Source organism: Camelus dromedarius, chromosome 6 (genome assembly GCF_036321535.1).
Source record: "Camelus dromedarius isolate mCamDro1 chromosome 6, mCamDro1.pat, whole genome shotgun sequence".
NCBI lineage: Eukaryota > Metazoa > Chordata > Mammalia > Artiodactyla > Camelidae > Camelus > Camelus dromedarius.
In genome coordinates this window covers 44603758-44623339 of record NC_087441.1, presented here as the reverse complement: position 1 = coordinate 44623339, position 19582 = coordinate 44603758, and the positions used below count along the sequence as shown (strand labels likewise).

The 19582-nt window shown below is 43.9% G+C and overlaps 1 protein-coding gene and 1 non-coding gene across 2 annotated transcripts in view; one reads left to right on the top strand and one right to left on the bottom strand.

The window, feature by feature from the left end:
* Positions 1-19582, top strand: part of LOC105097150 (coiled-coil domain-containing protein 162) — a 95048-nt gene that overhangs the window by 64590 nt on the left and 10876 nt on the right. Inside the window, exons 20-23 of the mRNA XM_010989653.3 lie at positions 7551-7660; positions 15964-16113; positions 16940-16993; positions 17640-17807. Coding sequence (XP_010987955.3) covers positions 7551-7660; positions 15964-16113; positions 16940-16993; positions 17640-17807 — 482 coding nt within the window. The remainder of the gene's footprint in view (positions 1-7550; positions 7661-15963; positions 16114-16939; positions 16994-17639; positions 17808-19582) is intronic.
* On the bottom strand, positions 2213-2319 carry LOC116154516 (U6 spliceosomal RNA). Its single transcript, XR_004138491.1, has one exon. It is a non-coding gene; the product is annotated as a U6 spliceosomal RNA (small nuclear RNA).

Sequence of the window (19582 nt, the reverse complement as noted above, 5' to 3'; positions counted from 1 at the left end):
AGTGTCTCCGTTGATACTTGTCTAAAGGGAACCCTCAAATACTTCTCCCCTGTATTTCCTTCCCTCCTCCCTACCTTGTCTTGGAGCTTCTGAGTGAGCTTGCAGTTTGTCTGTGAGCATCTGAAAAGATGGCAGCCACACCTGGTCTGGGGCTAGTCCTTGATAATTTGTGCTCCCCTAAGAATGTCCAGGAGCAGCCCCAGACATCCTCATGCAGCCTCAGGGTTTATCAGAGATGGGCTCCCCTAATCCCAAAAGGCTCTGCCATTCCCCATCATTGACATTTTGGCATTGAAGTCATTTTTAACTGATTCTTTAAATTTCCCTGAGCAGTTATAAGGCCAGCAGTCTCCAATGTGGAGGCATATATCCCAGGGGTATGGGAGGAAAATATTAGAACTTCTAAATGAAGTCTGTATGTAAGAAGCCCATGTCACACTCTTCACTGAGATGTCCTGAAGCAACCATGGGGAAGCAATCCACAGGTGAATAATGAAAAATAGTAGAGTTGACAGTTCTAATCCTAGCACATACTTATCTTCACCCACATTGTTGGGTTAAAAAAGATAACCTAATCCCCCCTAAGAAATCAGACAAAAAATTTTAAAGGTCAAGGAAACTGTTGAGAATGTGGGTTGAGCTGCATTCTCATTGATGATGACCCTCACCCTCAGTACATCGTGCTTTGCAGTATTAGCCAGTGATCGTCCTGGAGGTAGTAGTCAGGAATACATACACATACGTATGTTAGAGGTGAGTGAACAAAAATGTTTTGCTTGAAGGAAGCACAGTCAAAACACGTGGGAGAACATGGTCTCAGTCAGCATTTCCTCAGCAGTGTGCCCTGCAACACTAATTCCTCCACGTGTTAATGCAGTCATTCTCCCAACCACCCTTCACTAACAGACTCAGTGGATTACCTGCTGCTTTCCATTTCCATTCTCCATTCACAAGCGGAGAAAGCACTCAGGAGAAAGCATTTGGGTTGCAAGTTTACCCAGCATTGTTGATCGTTGTTGGCTTCAAACCTGTTGGTGCTCGTTTTACTTGTCATTTTGTTTGAGTCGTTTAATTATCATGTAAACCAATGAAATAGGAGGACCTGAAATAGGACAGAAAGAAATCTGCTCTATAAAAACTAAGTCGAAATAGATAAACTGTGGTACATCCTGTTGATGAAATATTACTGAACACTAAAAAGAAATGAACTATCAAATCATGAAAAGACATGAAGGAAGCTTAAATGCATATTACTAATCTGAAAAGGCTACATAGTGTATGATTCCAACTATATGACATTTGAGAAAAGATAAAACTGTAGAGACAGTGAAAAGATCAGTGATTGCAGCCGTTGACAGAGAAGGATGAATAAACAGAGAATTTAGGGCAGTGAAACCATTCTGTATGATACTACAATAATGGATACATGCTGCTAAACAGTTATCAAACCCACAGTTTCACGAGAGTGAACAATAAAGTACACTATGGACTTTGGATGATAATGATGTGTCAGTGTAGGTTCATCAGTTGTAGCTGATTTACCACACTGGAGGGGGATGTTGATTGGGAGGCTGTGTGTTTTGGGTGAGAGTACAGGCACTCTCTGTGTGGTCTGCTCAATTTTTCTATGAACCTAAAACTGCTATGAAAAGAAAAAATGAAGCATTTGGATTGTTTCATGGTCGTTTTCTCTCCATAAAAAGAAACAAACAAAACACACACACACACACACACACACACACACACACAAGAAATTGTAGACCATGCACTATGTATTATGATATAGAGAAGAGAGATGGTACAGTACCCTGATGAGGGGGCACGTACAAAGAAAAGGCCTAGCTCTACATTAGAAGATTGGCACATGTTTATGTATTTGGGGTTTTTTTTTTAACTGAAGTCTAGTTGATTTACAATGTTGTATTAGTTTCTGGTGTACAGCATAGTGATTCAGTCATTTTATATATTTCTATTTATATATTTCTTTTCTTTTTCATTATAGGCTATTACAAAGTATTGAATATAGTTCCCTGTCCTATGCAGTAGGACCTTGTTGTTTATCTATTTTGTATGTAGTAGTTTGTATCTGCTAATCCCAAACTCCTTTCCCCCTTGGTAACCATAAGTTTGTTTTCTATGTCTGTGAGTCTGTTTTTATTTTGTAAATAAGTTCATTTGTCTCAGTTTTTTAGATTCCGCATATAAGTGATGTAAAAACGTGGAACTCTTCATGCATTTGCGGGTCATCCTTGCACAGGGGCCGTGCTAATCTTCTCTGTATTGTTCCAATTTTAGTACACATGCTGCTGAAGCGAGCATTGTGTATTTTTAATTTAAATAAAATGTTTAAGATAGGACATGTCATTTTTAAGCACTCTCTAGCTTAACAGGCTCTTTTGATTGACCAGCCAAATTAGTCTTCATTGCATCAGACAGGAGGATTTCTACAGGTGTTTGGCAGGGACTAGGGGGGAAGGGTTTTGTTTGCTTTTTAAAAATAAATTTGAAAAATGGGGGTAAATAATATTAAAAAGATTCCTTTACTCTGAACCTTCTCAGAGCCTTTACTATCCTACTGTGCATTGTAAACATCCAGAAAAAGTATGAAATGTTCTTTAAGTTTATTTGAACCCTTTTCTTCCCTTGGGAATATCTATCATCAACTCAAGGAACTAGTGTTCTGGGGAGCAGTTTGAGAAACACAGGAGTGCAAAATTCATACAGATGCTGGAAGCAGAAAGGTTTTCAACCTACCCACTGCCCCACCCCTGCTCCCACTGGTCAAGAGAACAACCGTATTTGGCAGCTGTGTGCCTTCAAGTTTCAGTTCTGCCTCAGCAGAGGCCCAAGGTGCTGCTCAGGCACAGGGGTCTGGTGGTTGAGTCAGAGAAGTGAAGTGGTGCCAAACCAAGGTGCCCTTTCTGGGCAGTGGGGTGCTGCTGGGGGCTTTAGAGAGGAAAAGAGGGAAAGTGGTTTGGCCGCCAGGAAGTCAAAGTTTCCTCCAGTCAAATAGCCTGGGAACAGAGTGAGAGGGAAGAAAAAACCCTAATTGAATCCCCAGTGCACTGTCTCCCTCCCACCTCCATGCTTTGTCTTAAAGGAACCATGACCACACACACATTGAAAATGGGACACATTTGGAGACCATCAACACCACTTGGCCAGGAACTACTTCTCCTGGATGAATTCTTCTCACTCTGACTTCCCCTGACTCCTGCCTACAGATGCAGATGAATGTCTGAACTTGAACTCAAGAGGAAGAAGCATGCTGGGAAGATTTTCCAGCACTTTGCTAAAATATTTCCCCTTCAGCTGAGCCCAGAGCTAAACCCCAATCCAAGGGAGGGTCTCCAAACTAGAAGTGGTCCCTCACTAGGCTTATCTGTGAGCCAGAGACCCGCCAGGAGAGTACCCTGGGAAAAGTATCCAATTTCTTGTCTGAAAATTTCTGAAACATACATGAGCTCTGTCATCTCAAAGTTTAGGCTTATGGAAGTCTTATACATGTGAAGAAGCATGAACTTCTAGGCTCTTTTGGGTTTTCTACCAACTATGCTAGGGCAGTGGTGAAATGTCTACTCACCTTTAGTAACCTAAAGGAAAAGCAAAATCAGATTTATATGTTTATGATGGAAAGGAGCCAACTGTAGAAGAAATGTGGAATCCCATTTTGAAAAACAGGACCCCCAGTAAATAACATTGAGTGCAAACCCCAGTCTCCTGCTCTGTCATATCCACATTTCTGGGAGGATTTTGTGGGACACTTCCTCTTTCTGCGCTGAGTGGCCAGTCAGAAAAATGAAAGTATGGGCAGGAAAGCTCATCTAAAATTACAAACAGCTGGGGGCAGGGAGAGGCCTGAGGAGGCTCTGGCCAGCCCTATCCGCGACGAAAGGGAGTGGGGCGGGGCTTGGCTCCTCCCTCTGACTCCTCAGGTCTCTCTTTGTCTCAAGACTCCCCTGGAGTGGGAGGAGGAGAGAAAGAGGTAAGGGAGATTAAGAGGGACAAGCTTCCAGTTACAAAATAAAGGAGTCCCGGGAGGAAATGCACAGCACAGGGAGTGTGGTTAACCATACTGTGATAATTTTGTATGGTGACAGATGGTAACTAGACTTATGGTGGTGATCATTTTGTAATGTATAGAAATAATCAAATCATTATTTGTGCACCTGGAACTAACATAGTATTATAGGTCAGTAATACCTCAATAAAAAAAAAAAAAGACTCCTCTGGGGCCACACACAAGGAAGTAGACCCTACTCAACATACTATACACAGGGACTTCTGCTGTCCCATATGGAAGTTAAGGAGGGTTGACATACTTTCATTGTTCCAGCGCTGTCATATTATTTTTAAATTTGATTTTTCTAACAGATAATACATTCACCTGACTCAAAACTCAAAATGATATAAAACATACAGATTTAGAGATCTGGTTGCCACCACTGACCCCCTTCTGCTGCCCCTGTGTAACCACTTTTATTAGCTTTTTATATGTCATTTCAGTGTTTTTTATGCATATACTAATTCATCCTTTCATTCAATACCTACTTTCCAGGCCCCTGCTGTTGTCTAGGCTACTATATTTTAGGCACTGTTTTGGAGATACAGTAGTCCCCCCCTTACCCATGTTCCAAGACCCTCAGTGCATGCCTGAAACCAGGGAGAGTACTGAGCCCTATATATGCTATGTTTTTTTCTATATATACATACCTATGATAATGCTTAAATTATAAAGCACATTAAGTAAGAAATTAACAATAACTAATAATAAAATAGAATGATCATAATGATGTACTTTAATAAGAGTTATGTGACTGTGATCTCTCTCTCAAAATGTCTTAATGTACTGCACTCACCCTTCTTATGGTATGAGGTGTAAAATACCTACAGGATGAGATGAAGTGAGGTGAATGATGTAGGCATTGTGATACAGCATTTGGCTACTATTGACCTTCTGATGATAGGTCAGAAGGAGGAGCATCTGCTTCAGGTGATCCTGGATCATCGAGTCATTCTGATGTCCATGGCTGGATGTCACGAGCAGACTGTGGTGGTGGTTGGGGGTCCCATGCGGGATGGAACAGATGGTGTGAGATTTCATCATGCTATTCATAACAGCACACAATTTAAAACTTAGGAATTGTTCATTTCTGCAATTTTCCATTTAATATTTTCAGACTGCATGAAAGTGTAGAAAGTGAAACCATGGATAAGAAGGTACTACCCTTACTCCACCCCTGGAGCAGAAATCCTTACTCTCATGGAGTTTATCATTCGAAGGGGGTAGACGGACAAGAATCAGTAAACATAAGGAATAAGAAAATAATGGAGTAAGGAGGATGGTGGTGTGGAGGCACTTTGCACATTGCAATTTTAAATAGAGTGGTCAGAATAGACATCCCTGAGAAAGTAACATTTTGAGCAAAGTTGAAGAAGGTGAGGGAGTTAGCTATGTGGGTATCTGGGGGAAATCATGGCAGAAAGACAAATAGCCCATACAAAGGCTGGAAGCAGACCTTGCCTATCATATTTTTGGAACAGCAAAGACCCAAGAGTAGCTGGAGTGGACAGAGTTAGGGAGAGTAGTAGGAGATGAAGTCAGAGAGGAGCAGTGAAAGAGGACAGACAGATCGTGCAGGACTTTGCAAGGACTTCAGTGTTTACTCTGAATGTGTTGGGGAGCCTGTCCAAGATTTTGAGTGGCATGATCTGACTTATATTTAAATAGAATCTCTCTGGCTGCTGTGTTGAGAAGAAAGGGTGGAAGAAGGGAGAGGCTGGTTTTGAGGCTATTGCAATAATCCAAGCCGGAGGAGATGGTGGATCAAAAAAGGCTGAGAGTCATATAAGTATTAAGGTCAGACTGTGGGCATATTTTTGAAGTAGTCACTGATGGATTGGGTCTTGGGCTTGGGAAAAAGGGAAGAATCCATGATGACTGTAAGATTTTTGACCTGAGCAGTTGGGAAAATTGAACTGCCATCGGTTGAGATGGCAAGTTAAGGAGGGAAGATCAGGAATTTCATTATGCACAAGTGAGGTTTGAAATGCCTTTCAGACATCTAAGAAGAGATGCCAAGTAGGTGTTAATATAATTTGGAGGGTACTCAGCACATGGATGGCATTTAACCATGAGTCTAGATGAGATGGCCAAGGGAGTGTAGATAGAAAAAGGGAAGTGAACCAAGGGCTGAGTCCTAGGACACTAGTATTAAGAGTGGGAGATGGGGAGGGGAAAGGAGAACCAGCAAAAGTGACCTACAAGGAGCAGTGAGGTAGAGGAAAACTAGGACAGACTGCTATCCCAGTGTCTGGTGATGAAAGTTTCTTAAGCAAGAGTGAGTGACAAATTGTGTGAAATGTTGTTGACTGTCAAGTAAAACCACTGTCTTTAGCCATGTTGAGGTCACTGGTATTGATGACAAAATCAGTTTCCATGAAGTGGTGGAGGTAAAAGCTGGGTGAGTGGGTCTAAGAAAGATTTTGGAAGAAGTTGCAGACAATAAGTGTAGGCAGCTCTTTCTGAGAGTTTTGTTAAAAAGGGAACAAAGACATGAGGCAAAAGCTGACAGGGGAAATGGAGTCAAGTGAAGGATATTTATGAGGTGGGAGAAATAAAGTGTGTTGTGAGTGATCCAGGAAATAGGGGAGAAGTGATGATACCGGAGAAAGCTGAATTTTGGGAGCAATGACCTTGAATAGGCTTGAGGGGATATCCTCCCCCTTTATTATATTAGCTATATATTTCTTACAAAATACAGCATTTTATATCCATTTTTTGGCATCTCATATTTTCCACTTAGCAATCTATGATTCTTTTCACATCAGGGCATAGAGAAAATCCTTTTTTCATAGCTGCATACTATCCCATTGGAAGGATATACCACAGCTTATGTGTTGTTTCTAAGCTTTTGCTCTCTTAAACAATGCTACTCTGAATAATTGTGTATGCCTCATCACATATGTATCAGCCCTATTGCTGCTTCAGTCCAGGAGCTGAAGTTCATAGCTTTATAAAGTTCATATCATAGTCTGTCAGCTATCAGTATTTCTGATCTGTGACTCCTCTCTTTTGATTTTTCTCTTAAAATTAACTCTATGTTGAAATTAATTTTGCCTTGTAACATCAGGAATGTGCTTAAATAGATAAATATAATAGTTCTTTTATTTCAGATAGTTGCATTAGGTCAAAATAATTGTTCAGATACATTTGGGACTTTATGAAAACAGATGTCATATAGGGCAGTAATAACGTTTGATCTGAGATTTTTAGTTATGGTAACAGAACATTGTTCACTGGACTTCAGAGGTGCTTTTGCACATCTTTTGTTAGGAATCTTTGTTAACAGAGATCTTCCTTATTCCCATGTTCTGGAGGGTCATATGTTCTCAGCCACCTCCTCCCTCCCCTTCTCACCCATTAGTTTTCTTGTATTTGGAAATGACAGCTTGTGTCCAGTGTTATGTCTCAGACAGTTGCCATTTTGCAGCCATTAACAGTTGTTTGAGATCTCATGATACTAGTGTTGGTATGTTTCTCCCCCTAGACCTTTGGAAACACCAAGTCATGAAAGAAAACTTTTCAGTTATTAGACCACAAATTGTGGAAAAGTTTATACAGAGATTACTGGAGAATTACCAGGATGGTGGAGTAGAGGTATGTATTGAAAATTAGTCATTCTGGAGTGTGTCTTTTTTTTTTTCTTTAACATAAACCCAAACAAGGAAGAGTTTCCCCTCAACATACCTCCGAATGCTTCCCTTACTCCCTTAGACTGAAGATATGAAAACCAAAGCTGAACTCAACATAGTAATCACTTGTTACCATTTTAATTTTGGAAAAAGACTGATTTCTAACAAAGACAGGAGGGGAATTAGAATATGCGTGTTGGCTAATTTCAGATTTGGCCAATTTTTTAAAGTAACCTTGGAGTTTATTTATGGATGAGTTATTTTTACCATTTCCTGTTGTCAATTTTTTAGTATAAAAAATTTAAAAGAGAGAAACCAAAATAGCCTCTGATACCATTACCTAGGAAACATTTTTTAAATGTACAATATGAAAAAAACTAACAGCTCAGGAAGGTAACGTTTTCACCCCTCCTCTACTCCACTGTCCTCAATTTTCTTTCCACAAAGGAAGCCAGTATGAACAATTTGTGTGTGGGTGTATAAACATGTGACTCCATAGCAACTTTACATAATATATATTTAACAGTAATAGATATTTAATACATACAACATGCATACACACAGACCTCAGAGTTTTAAACTGTTTAGTCTTTGACAGGAAGTGCCTTTCTAATCAAAGAAATCTGCTGAAAAGTTAGGATAAGAGAGTGCATGTGGGTATCTGGCTGTAACAGAGCTTTTAAGATCTTTACCAAATTAAGCCTAAGTGCAGTAAGTAGATATAAATTCAGTTTCCTTTGAAATTCAACCATTTAAAAAACAGAAAAACCTGACTTGGCAAAATGTGCCCAATTTTTTGAAACAACATTTTCTCCAAATTTGTATTTTTCTAAGCTCTTCAAATATTCCTCGTAATTTTATAATAAACACTTTAATTCTTACTTATGAGATGGAAATTCACAAATGCTTGTCTGGATACATGTTCTTCCTCAGAACTTGGTGATTTACATGTATTTGCTTTAAGCTTTCAGTTATACCCAATGTAGTATGTGTGTTCTGATGAGGGGCTTCTGAAGTGGTTCCTTTTGGGTCTCTGCAGCCCAGAGGTTTTCAACCAGAGGTGATTAGGGTGGGGCATGTTTGGAAAAAAATGTTTGAATTAAAAATTTTATGACTTTCCTTAAAAGGAAGGAAATTCTGGTACATGCTTCATTATGGAAGACCTCACGCTAAGTGAAGTAAGCCAATCATGAAAGCACACATGCTCCATGATCCCACTTACATGAGGCACCTAGAATATGAAGACAGAAGGTAGAAGGTGGTCATTGGGCTGAGGGGAGAGGAATGCGGGGTTAGTGCTTGACAGGTCCAGAGTTTCAGTTTTGCAAGATGAAAAGCATTCTAGAGATTGATCGCACAGCAGTGCAAAGGGACTTAATGCCACTGAACTGTACACTTACAAGTGGCTAAGATGGCAAATTGGCCACAGTTAAAACAAACAAAAAGTTTATAGCTCAAGATCTGCTCATCCCTTATCTATAGACTTCATCTGATATTGAAGACAGGCTCTTCTAGGAAAGAAATGTGGGTGTCAGGAGACAGGGCAAATCCCTGTCAGGTACCCAGGGCACACTGAAGAGGCTGGGGTCAGCCTGTGGCAGTCCCGGAAAAACAGGGCCCCAGGATGTGAGCTCCCTCCAAAGTCTCTGCCTGGCGGGCTTCTGGCCTCTTCTGGGCCCTCTGCAGTGACAGAGAGCTCCCCTTTTCTCAGTCACTGCCCCCACCCCCCATTCCTGGCAGCTCTTGTTTCGCACAGCTCTTACAGAGCTGGATTTGGCCTCCCCACTGGCTCCACCAGAGATCCTAGTCCCTGGGACACCACAGATCATGGTTCCCACCCCTCACAACAAGCCTTTCGATATCTGAGGGGAAGGCAGGCCAGTCCAAGAAGCTCGGGTGGCACTAGTACTCACATGTGTGAATACTCTCTTTGTAAGCTGACAATGAAGGGCTGGCTCTAGGAGGACAAACCCAAACAGCTGTCCCTCTGGGTGGTGGATTACGGATTGTTACCCCTTCCTCCAGGCAGTGCAGCCCGTCCCAGGCACGTGGACGGGGAAACACAGCAAAGCTGGGCGCCTGTGTGCAGAGCAGACTGCAGGAGCCTGAGTCCCGCCTCCCCTCCTTCAGACCAAACCAGCCTCCTTTCCTTTACTACTTTCAATGAGCGCCCCTCCCCTCCTGGTCAGTCTCTTCTAAACTCAAGGTCATCTAACCTGCAAAGAGAGCCCTGGTCCTGGGTGCTCTGCTTGGATAATTGCCCATGACTTTGTCGGGTTCATCACAGCTGACTCAATAGGCTAACAGTCACCCAAGGCCCACACATGGCCTTCGGGCCTCCTGCCACCATATCAGCCTTGTTCTCGTTCAACTTGGCCCACTCTTTGAACCTCTTCAAATCTTTAAAAAAAAAAAAAAAAAAAAAAAAAAACCTAGATTTTTATCATCTAGCATACTCTCTCTCCCTCCCAGGTCCATGTCAGCTTGCCCTTGGTGTCTTCATTCAAGCCATTAGTGACAGTGTGTGACAGGACAGGCCCCGAGCACTGTACTGCCCACTCTGGGTCCCCTCCAGGCTGACCAGGTACTTTGGGCACAGTCTTTCAGGGGCTAGAAGCTCCTCGAGTTGCCCTATCACCCAGCCAGTGTTCTCCACTTGTTCGAAAGAGCATCGTGGGAACCCTTCTCCCCTGTCCTGCTGAAATCCACATACACTGCCTGCAGGAAAAGGTTAATCTGACCTGACTATTCTTGAACTCATGTTGGCTTCCAGTGATTTTTGCTTCCTTCTTCAAATTCTAGAACACAAGCCTTTCACAATCAGTTCTAACATCTAGGCCAAATTTTATACCAAACACACTGGCCTGAAGTTAGAGACTGACCCTTTTTTGCAGATCAGAACTGTAATAGTCTATTTTGTGGATTCCAGAACCATTTTCATGCCTATGCCGAGAGTCCACTCATTCAGCAAGTGTTTATAGAGCTCCTCTTCTCTCCCAGGCACTTTATTAGAGACACAAGGCAAAAGGTACAGTCCCTGCCCTTAAAGAGCTAATGGAAAAAGTTAGGTGAACCAGCAATGCCCAGAAAAGGTACTTCACATTAAGTGCTTTGATAGAAGCACACACAGGGTGCTGTGTGAGCTCAGAGAAGGGGTACACAATCCAGCTGGGTGTGGGGCAGGAAGTAGTCAGGGAAGACTTCCTGGAGGAGGTGCTGTTTGGGCCAAGCCTTGAAGCACACGTAGGTTTTGGCCAGATGAAGAGGGGTAGGGGAGGAAAGGCAGAGCAATCTAGGAAGGAGTATAGCAGAGTTTAGAGAAGGACGTTGTGAAGGTGGGCAGGGCCAGATGCTGAATGGCTTTGTGTGCAATCCTTGAGTTTGGATTTCATCCCAGAGTCAGTGGAAAGTCACTGAAGCATTTTGTCAGTGGAGTTGGTTTTAGATACATCATCAAAACACCTTGTGTGTGCCTGATGGTAAGTGAATTATTATGAGGGGCTCTGAGATGAGGCAAACCACAGAAATTCAGTTTGCTCCCAGCAGGGCCAGACTTTTACCCTAACAAGGCCTGGCACCTACCAGGCTCCTCCCCAGGCTGCCTCTCCAGAAGAATCCATGGGGTGATCTGGGGCTCCTCCAGCCGATGCCATCCAACACAGTTCAGGTTTAAATGCTGGCGAAGAAGTCAGCCCACTGTAGGGCACTGGGCCAGCGGTCATCACTCTGGTTCTTATTGCAACCCTGGGGCCTGCCTTGGAGGGGAAGTTGCTACATGAAGCCCCTTTGTGCTGCATTTTGATATGGAGCTGATATTTAGTGAACTAAAGGCAGGAGTGGGTTGCAGAATAGCTTTTAAGAAATAAATTGCTCTGAGAGCTCATAGAAGGATTGTGCCAAAAGAAGCCACATCAGCTGAGGTCCCACAGCACTGCTTCTCAGTGGCTTCTGGAAGGCCGAGTATTCAGTCTGCAGGAGCGAAGTTCACCAGGGGAGAGGGACTGCTGGGAACTGGGAGCCCCCATACTCTCTGTCACCTGTCAGTCTCAGCTTCCTGTCGGCTCCACTCAGGCATGCTCCCCATTCCATGTCCCCACTGCGATGCTCTGGCTGGGCCCTTACCCCTTTCCCTGCCTTCATACTCACCTTGTGTACCATCCCCTTGAGCTGATATTTCAGCCCAACTTTCTGAGGCCTCAGCAGAGCCACTGAGGGAAGGAAGCAACATGGTTTCTCTGGCCTCTGGAGATGCTCGGGGGAGTCCTGACCTGTTTGGTATAGCACAGACCCATGCAAGGCTTCCTCATCCTTGCTGAGTGAATAGCATGTTCGCTAAGAGGGGATGGCAGAGGGTCCCTGTGGTTTGAGTCTACATTTCTGTTTGTTTGGGATCCTCTATCTGCAGTGGCTACAGTGGCATTAGTTTGAGAACTGTTTGCCCTGCTAAAAAGCTGTTGGAGGCCCTGTTGGCATGCTCAGGTGTGGGCACTGCTGTCCAGGACAGTGAGGGGTGAGTCACTCTGTGGCTGACTCCGAGCACTGGGCCCAGCCACTGTGGATGAGGTCACTGGCCACACCCTGCTGGCCTCAAATGTGGTCTCATGACTTCTCAGGGTTTCAGGCGTTTATCGTACAGAACCGGGAGGTATTTCCTTTGTCAATACTGATTCACATAGCCTTGGCCCTTTCACCAGAAAGAAGTCGAGGTCCCAGGGGTGGAGTCTTGCTGCCCTGTGCCTTGTGTGAGCAGCTGACTCTGACTATCCTACTGCTCACTTTCCAGGGCAGGATGGGTTGCTCTCATCCCCCACCCCAACTAAGGGACCCTTGCGGAGGCCTAGAAAGTGGGGGTGGGAGGGGGCCGAATGCCTGGTTTCTGCTCATAAAATCCCCCGTGAACAGAGGTTTTCATCTACTGTTTCCATTCTGCACATCTTCAGGGCATCCTGACAAGCTGCTACAGTTGATAACCTTTACCAGAGCTTTACTATTTTTTAATTAGTATATACACTTTAGTAGGTATGTAAATATTACATCACATTTTAGTATATATATGAAATTGCACATATATTTTATATATAATTATTTTAATTATATATACATTTTATGATTATATTAGAAAATACACTCATAATCTTACCCTCATTGATAGCCAGTATTATTATTTTGGTGTGTCTTCCAGACTTCATTAACAACTTTATTCATGCACTTTTTTAACAAAATAAGATTCTTCTATATGCCTTTTTGTGATGATGTACTTTTTTTCACGTGACTCTATGTTGTAAACATGTTTCCTTGTCAATTAACATACGTCCACAGCAAAATTTTTGGTGGCTATTTAGTGTTTCATCGTATAGATGAATGAGACAGATTCAACCTGTTTATTATTAAGCACTTCAATTGTTTCCATTTTTCTTTTCTATTGGAAGGGCTACTATAAAGAATATCTGTTAACATATGTTTTTGTGTATAACTTTTTTTATTCTCTAAAGATAAATTCCTAGAAGAGGAATTACTGGGTCAAAGAGCATGAATATTTAACATTTTTTTCATAGATACTGCTCGTCTGTCCTCCAAAATACCACACTGATTTCCCCGCCAGTCAGCAGGGGTGAGCGAGCCACTTTCCTCACTCCATCAAGACTGGGCTTTCTCACTATCTGCCATCTCTGCTAGTTTGCCTCAAAAACTCACCTGGCAAAGCCTGTCCAGGCTTTCTCTGGAGGCCAGTGGCACTGATAAGACAGTGTCACCAGGATAATCAAATCAGCCAGGGAACCACCCCAGGCTGGAAGGAGAACCTAGCCTGGAGCCCTCCTGACCCTGGAAGTGTCACAGATAAAGCTCACCAAGCAAGCTGACCTCTAGATACACTCACTGACACATGTAGAGGGACACATATAGACACACAGAGACCTATACAGACACTCACAAAGACACAGAGATACACACAGACACATGCATACATACACTAGTGGATAGAGACACACATACACACACAGACATATCCACAAATGCACATGGACACACCCACTGATGTAGACATACAGAGACACACACAAGCACTCCTGTGGACATGCAGTTCCTAGTCAGGTGGATCTGCCCCACCTTCCACATATTGGCTCCCATTTCTCTTGGAGCCTAAACCTAAGCCTGCCTTGGAGGGGTAGATTTTTCCTCTATTTCTTAATGGCTGCCTCTTCAAAAAAGTATGCCCAGATGCCTGGAGAAAGGAGGGAATGGGACTGCCTGGAGAGTCAGCACTCTGGCCCTTTGACCAGGACAAGGGGAGCCCCTGCCAGATGCCCCACTTTAGAGGGCCCCACCCTTCCCCACAGCAAATCCCCACTGCCAGGGGGACATGTCCACTCAGATCCCTGGTGTGCTTTCTTTTTTTTAAATTGAAGTATATAGTTGATTTACAATGTTGTGTTAGTTTATGGAGTACAGCATCGGGATTCAGTCATATATATACACACACATACACATTCTTTTTCATGTTCATTTTCATTATGGTTTATTACAGGATATTGAATATAGTTCCCTGTTATACTGTAGGACCTCACTGTTTATCTGTTTTATATATAGTAGATGTATCTGCTAATCCCAAACTCCTAATTTATCCCTCCCCCTACTTCCCCTTTGGTAAACATAAGCTTGTTTTCTATGTCTGTGAGTCTGTTTCTATTTTGTAAATAAGTTCATGTCAAATATTAGATTTCACATATAAGTGATATCAGATGGTATTTGTCTTTCTGATTTATTTCACTTAGTATGATAATCTCTAGGTCCATCTATGTTGCTGCAAATGGCATCACTTCATTCTTTTTTATGGCTATGTAGTATTCCATTGTAGCCAATCATCTGTTGATAAACATTGAGGTTTCTTCCACGTCTTGGCTACTGTAAATAGTGCTGCTATGAACATTGGGGTACTTGTATCTTTTTGAAGTGGAGTTTCCTCTGGATATATGCCTGGGAGTGGGATTGCTGGATCATATGGTAACTATTTTTAGTTTTTTAAGGATTCTCCATATTGTTTTCCATAGTGGCTGCACCAATGCACACTCCCATCCCTTTTCTCCACATCCTCTCCAGCATTTATCATTTGTGGACTTTTAATAATGGCCATTCTGACCAGGGTGAGGTGAAACCTCACTGTAGTTTTGATTTGCATTTCTTTGATAATTAGCAATATTGAGCATCTTTTCACGTGCCTATTGGCCATTTGCATGTCTTCATTGGAGAAATGTTTGTTTAAATCTTCTGCCCATTTTTGGATTAGATTGTTTTTTGTTATTGAGTTCTATGAACTCTTTGTATATTTTGGAAGTTAAGCCCTTGTCAGTCACATCATTTGCAAATATTTTCTCCCATTCCATAGGTTGTCTTTTTATTTTGTTTATGGTTTCCTTTCCTGGTCTTCCTTCTGGACAGTGCTCCAGATATCTGGGACCCTGGAATTCCCTGAATCCAAGGCCTCTTCCCCAGATCATCTTCCCCAGAGGGAGAGCGGGCCTCACCACCAGTGTGCACACCCTTGCCTGGGGCATGGGCAAGGGCAGCAGTGCAGCGGAGTGGGTGGCTAGGCTGCCTGCTTACATATGCATATGCAGCCCTCCCGCCAACAGTGTGATGTGATGTGACACCAAAGATAGGAAGCGAATGGGGTCAAACTGTTGGGGACCAGCTCTCCCCAAGTCATTATACTTCAGCATAGAACCCAGTGTAGTCTTCAAAGTAAGACAGTTAAACTTTTTCTTTTTCTTTTTCTTTTTCTTTTTCTTTTTCTTCTTCTCCTCCTTCTCCTCCTTCTCCTCCTCCTTCTTCTTCTTTTCCTCCTTCTCCTCTTTCCCCTTCCCCTTCCTCTTCTTCTTCTTCTTTTTAGGTGGGAAGGTAATCAGTTTATTTATTTTTAGAGGAGGTACTAGGGATTGAACCTAGGACTTTGTGCATGCTAAGCATGCACTCTACCACTGAGCTATAACCTCCCCCCAAACATTTTCATTTTAATAGTTTGATTTGTAACCTTACAATATTTAGGACACTTAGACATATGGCACATGGGCCTCCATTTGTACGCTCGTCCCTGGCCCTGCAAATGTTAAGAGCAGACCTGAAAGAGAGGTGTACAAGGCTGGAGCTGCTGTTTCTCTGTGGAGGAGAAATGGAGGTGGGTCTGTGAGCCAAGACAATGTGAGCCATGAGCCCTGCCATGGTGGGGCTGCCCTGCTGGAGCTGCTGTGAACGATGCCCCTTCCTTTTCAGATCACTTTCAGTAAAGACCACCTCGAGGCCTGCCTCCTTTCCCTGGGCTGTGATGTGATGGCCAGAGAACGCAGCAACTTCGAGAGCTACTCCATGTGTTACGAGCACTTGTTGGAGCATGCGAGGCAGAAGCTCCGCCAGAAGGAGCAAGTACGTTCCCAGACAGATGAGAACTGCGTTGGGGAAGGTCTGGGAAGGGAGGCACAGGAGTCACTCTGAAGAGACAGTAAAACAGGGTCCAGGGAGGTGTTCTTATGTGAGAAATGAGGATAAATGGTACTCTCCAAATTTCTCTTCTCTTTGGCTCATTTTCTTGGGCTCTGGTATTCTCAGTGGTGAAGGAGATGGCACCACCAACACTAGGTTGTGTGCTTTGGTAGTGTCCAGAGGGGAATATAAGAGGTGAGGGACAAAGGAGCTGACCCCCCCAGGGAAGGTGCATAGCTGACCTTCCCACCCTCAGCAAACACAAGGGATCTTGTGCTGTTCCTGGTCCAGCAAAGAAGCCAGAGTCCTTGAGTAAACTCTGTCTTCTGGAGGCACAGCATGGGTCTCATCCATGAGACTTCTTAAAATGAGATCCCACAGGTTGGATCCATGAGTCACTTCTCCTGCCCTAGATTACACACTGCTTTGAAATGGATTGCGTCAGAGGTCCAGAGTAGTCTTTGTACATAAGAAAAGTGCAAAAGTATTTAAAAAAATCAAATGAAGCATTAAAATATCACATGATCTTAGCTTTGTGCTCAGTCTGACTTGCCCCACGGCTGAGGCCTCTGCACCAATGGGGATACGTGGGCGCTGATGCTGTCTTGTGATGCTTCCTGAAGTCTGGGGGGCAGCAAGCATGGTCCTGGCTCCAGGCAGAGCCTGAGGAGCTCAGAATGAGGCACCAGTAGCACAAATAAGAGGTGTTTGGAGCGTGTTGAACTGAATAAATGTTGGAGTTTGGTGATGCACTGCTTTCTTCTCTTAGGAATTAGGCATCATGCGAAGAGGTCAGAGTCCACCTGAAAGCAGTGCTGGTCAGGTAGGCCAGTTATCACTAAAGAGGTTCTCTTCTCCACTCTCAAGTCCACAATCTCAGCAGGAGCCAGACATGGGACTTCCTCGTGTCACTTTCTCATGCCCCTTTCTGTAAAAGTCCCTTCAGTGATGGGTCCACTGCAGAGACATTCAAGGAGTGTGCTGCACTTTTAGGCAATGAGCACTTTTTTTTTTTAAGTTTTTTGGTGGCTTTTGTTATTTTTTATTGATTTGTTTTTTCTTTCTGTTATTATATTTAGGAGCTTGGGGGTTTTGTTGTTGTTGCTGCTGTTTTCCTTTAAGGCCAATGTGCCTTCTGACGAAGAAATATTTAGGTTAAGGTGTCAAGGAAAGGCCGGTTTGGAAATGGAGGCCAAGACAGCTGAAGTATTCTCTCCAAATGAAAAGTGCTTAAGGGACATCTCCTCTGGGCTCATTCATTCAGCAGCCATTTACTGAGCACCTATTACATGCCTTAGACCCTTAAACCAGCCTCAGCTTCTTCCACCCACACCTGCACAATAGGAGATCCACCTCTTCATTAGGTTCAAAGCGAAGTGCAAATTCAACATTCATATATGAGGAACTGTTCTGGGCAGTTTGGAATTCCTGAATGATTTTCCATTAAAAAAAAACACTTCTGCCGCTAGGTTGCAGAGCTCAGTCACAACATGATCATGGAAATCACTGCCCTGAGAGCCCAGCTCACGGATTTGGAGGAGGAGAATCTGAATCTCAAAAAGCAGATTAGAAAAGAAGTCCAAGAAGAATATGAAGCCCTGGTCCAAGCTTTGTTTGTGACGTGTTTGCACATCAAAGTAAGTGACTGGTGTCGGACGTCTGGTCAGTCCTGGTGGGCCCTGGGCACACCTGACCCCTGCGGTGGCTGCACACAGAGGGATCGTGACAGAATGGGCTCAGTGGCGCCAAGAGAATTCTCCAGCTCCAGGCTTTCACTGAAGACAGTCAGCGATGGGTGGTCGTTATTTTACCACAATAGGCACTGAATTTTAAATAATTTAGATATTTGCTTTTTTCCTCACTCTCCTGCCATTGTTGCCATCTGATTGTTGGTCAGGGAAGGGGGATCCGTCTTCTGCAAAACTAGCAGTTTATGTCACTGTTCTGCCTATTCAGTGACCATCTAAAATGGACAACACAGTGCTCTGGGCAGGCCAAACCCCAGTGTAGGTAGCAACAGGCACCTGCCGACAGCTCAGTGGGCAGATCCAGAATTTGAATCAGCTTTTGGAGATTTTCCAACCCTCAAAACGCCCACCATCCTTTCTCTCACACCCTGCTGACCTGCCAGTGAAGGCCCATCCAGGAGAGGAGTGGTGGGTGCCATGTGCCCACAGCACTGTGGAAGCCCTTCACTTTCTTATGGTGTCTGAGCAGTTTTAAGATGGAGACCTCATGCCTAAAATGGGCCATCACGGAGCCTGGTCCAGCTGCCCCACAAGTGTGAATTTCATTACAAACCTACCACCTCCAAGTCCACAGCTTCCCCCAAAACTACCCCCTTCCCTGCTATTGGATGTTCCCTAGAGATTTTGGGGGCCTTCACTGTCTCTCCTGGGGAATTCTAGGGTGATCCTTGGAGTCATTCCATTGAAAGGAGTTTCCACTGATGCTCTCCCTTGGCCTGGTCATTCCAGAGAGGATTGGACATTCCTTTTTACTGGAAAATGTCCACAAAATACAAATGCTTACAAACATGAAAGGAGCCAAACCAACATGCATTGGGGCCTGGTGCTGTGGGAGAAGGGTGAGCACACAGTGAAGTCTGGAATTTACTAAGCCATCTTTTGGGTGTGAAATTGTTGAAAAATTTCTTTTTGGCTTCTGCCAGATTCCTAGACAAAAGGTACACTCTCTACTTCTCCCAGGCTCAATTAGTTCCACAAGCCCCTGAAAATAGGGAATTCCTGTTCTACCCCAGGGCCCCAAGAAGGTGCTGAAGCTTTTGCTGTGTGGCCAGTAGCCAGACTTCCTGCTGTGGTTCCCCAGCTGGCGCTAACCTCCTGTTTCCTCTCCAGGGAGGTGGTTCAGAGATGAAAGGACACCCCACACTCACCCCTCACCCAAGGATGCTGGGTCTCCAGTTGTACTTCCCAGTGATCAAGCTGTTTCACCATTTAGCCACCAGCCATAACCATCCAGAAGGGCTGTTTCACAATGAGATACCTGCTGGTGCTGAGGAGGAAGACAACCAGCCTGATTCCTCCCTCTACCTTACCTATTTTTAATGGAGTTCCCTGTTAGCGGCTCATGGACAGTGTCTTATCTGGTCAGATACTGCTGAGTCAACCTGAGAGCAAAAGGCCCTAGGTTCAAATTCCCAAGTAACCCTTTGCGTGTGTTTGGGGTGAAGGGGTTGGGGGTGCGATTCAGTTTTTCACCCGTGACCTCCCTCTTCGATGGCTCAACTTGCCTCGGTGCCTGACATTGGCAGCAGGCTCTAAGATGTGCAGGTGTCCATATGATGCAGCCCTGAGGGTTGAAGAGAGCACTAAAGGGGCCACTAGAGAGACTTCCAGGCAGTACTCGATGGAATCATTGTTTGGGTGGATGGTGTTTTAATGTGAAATCA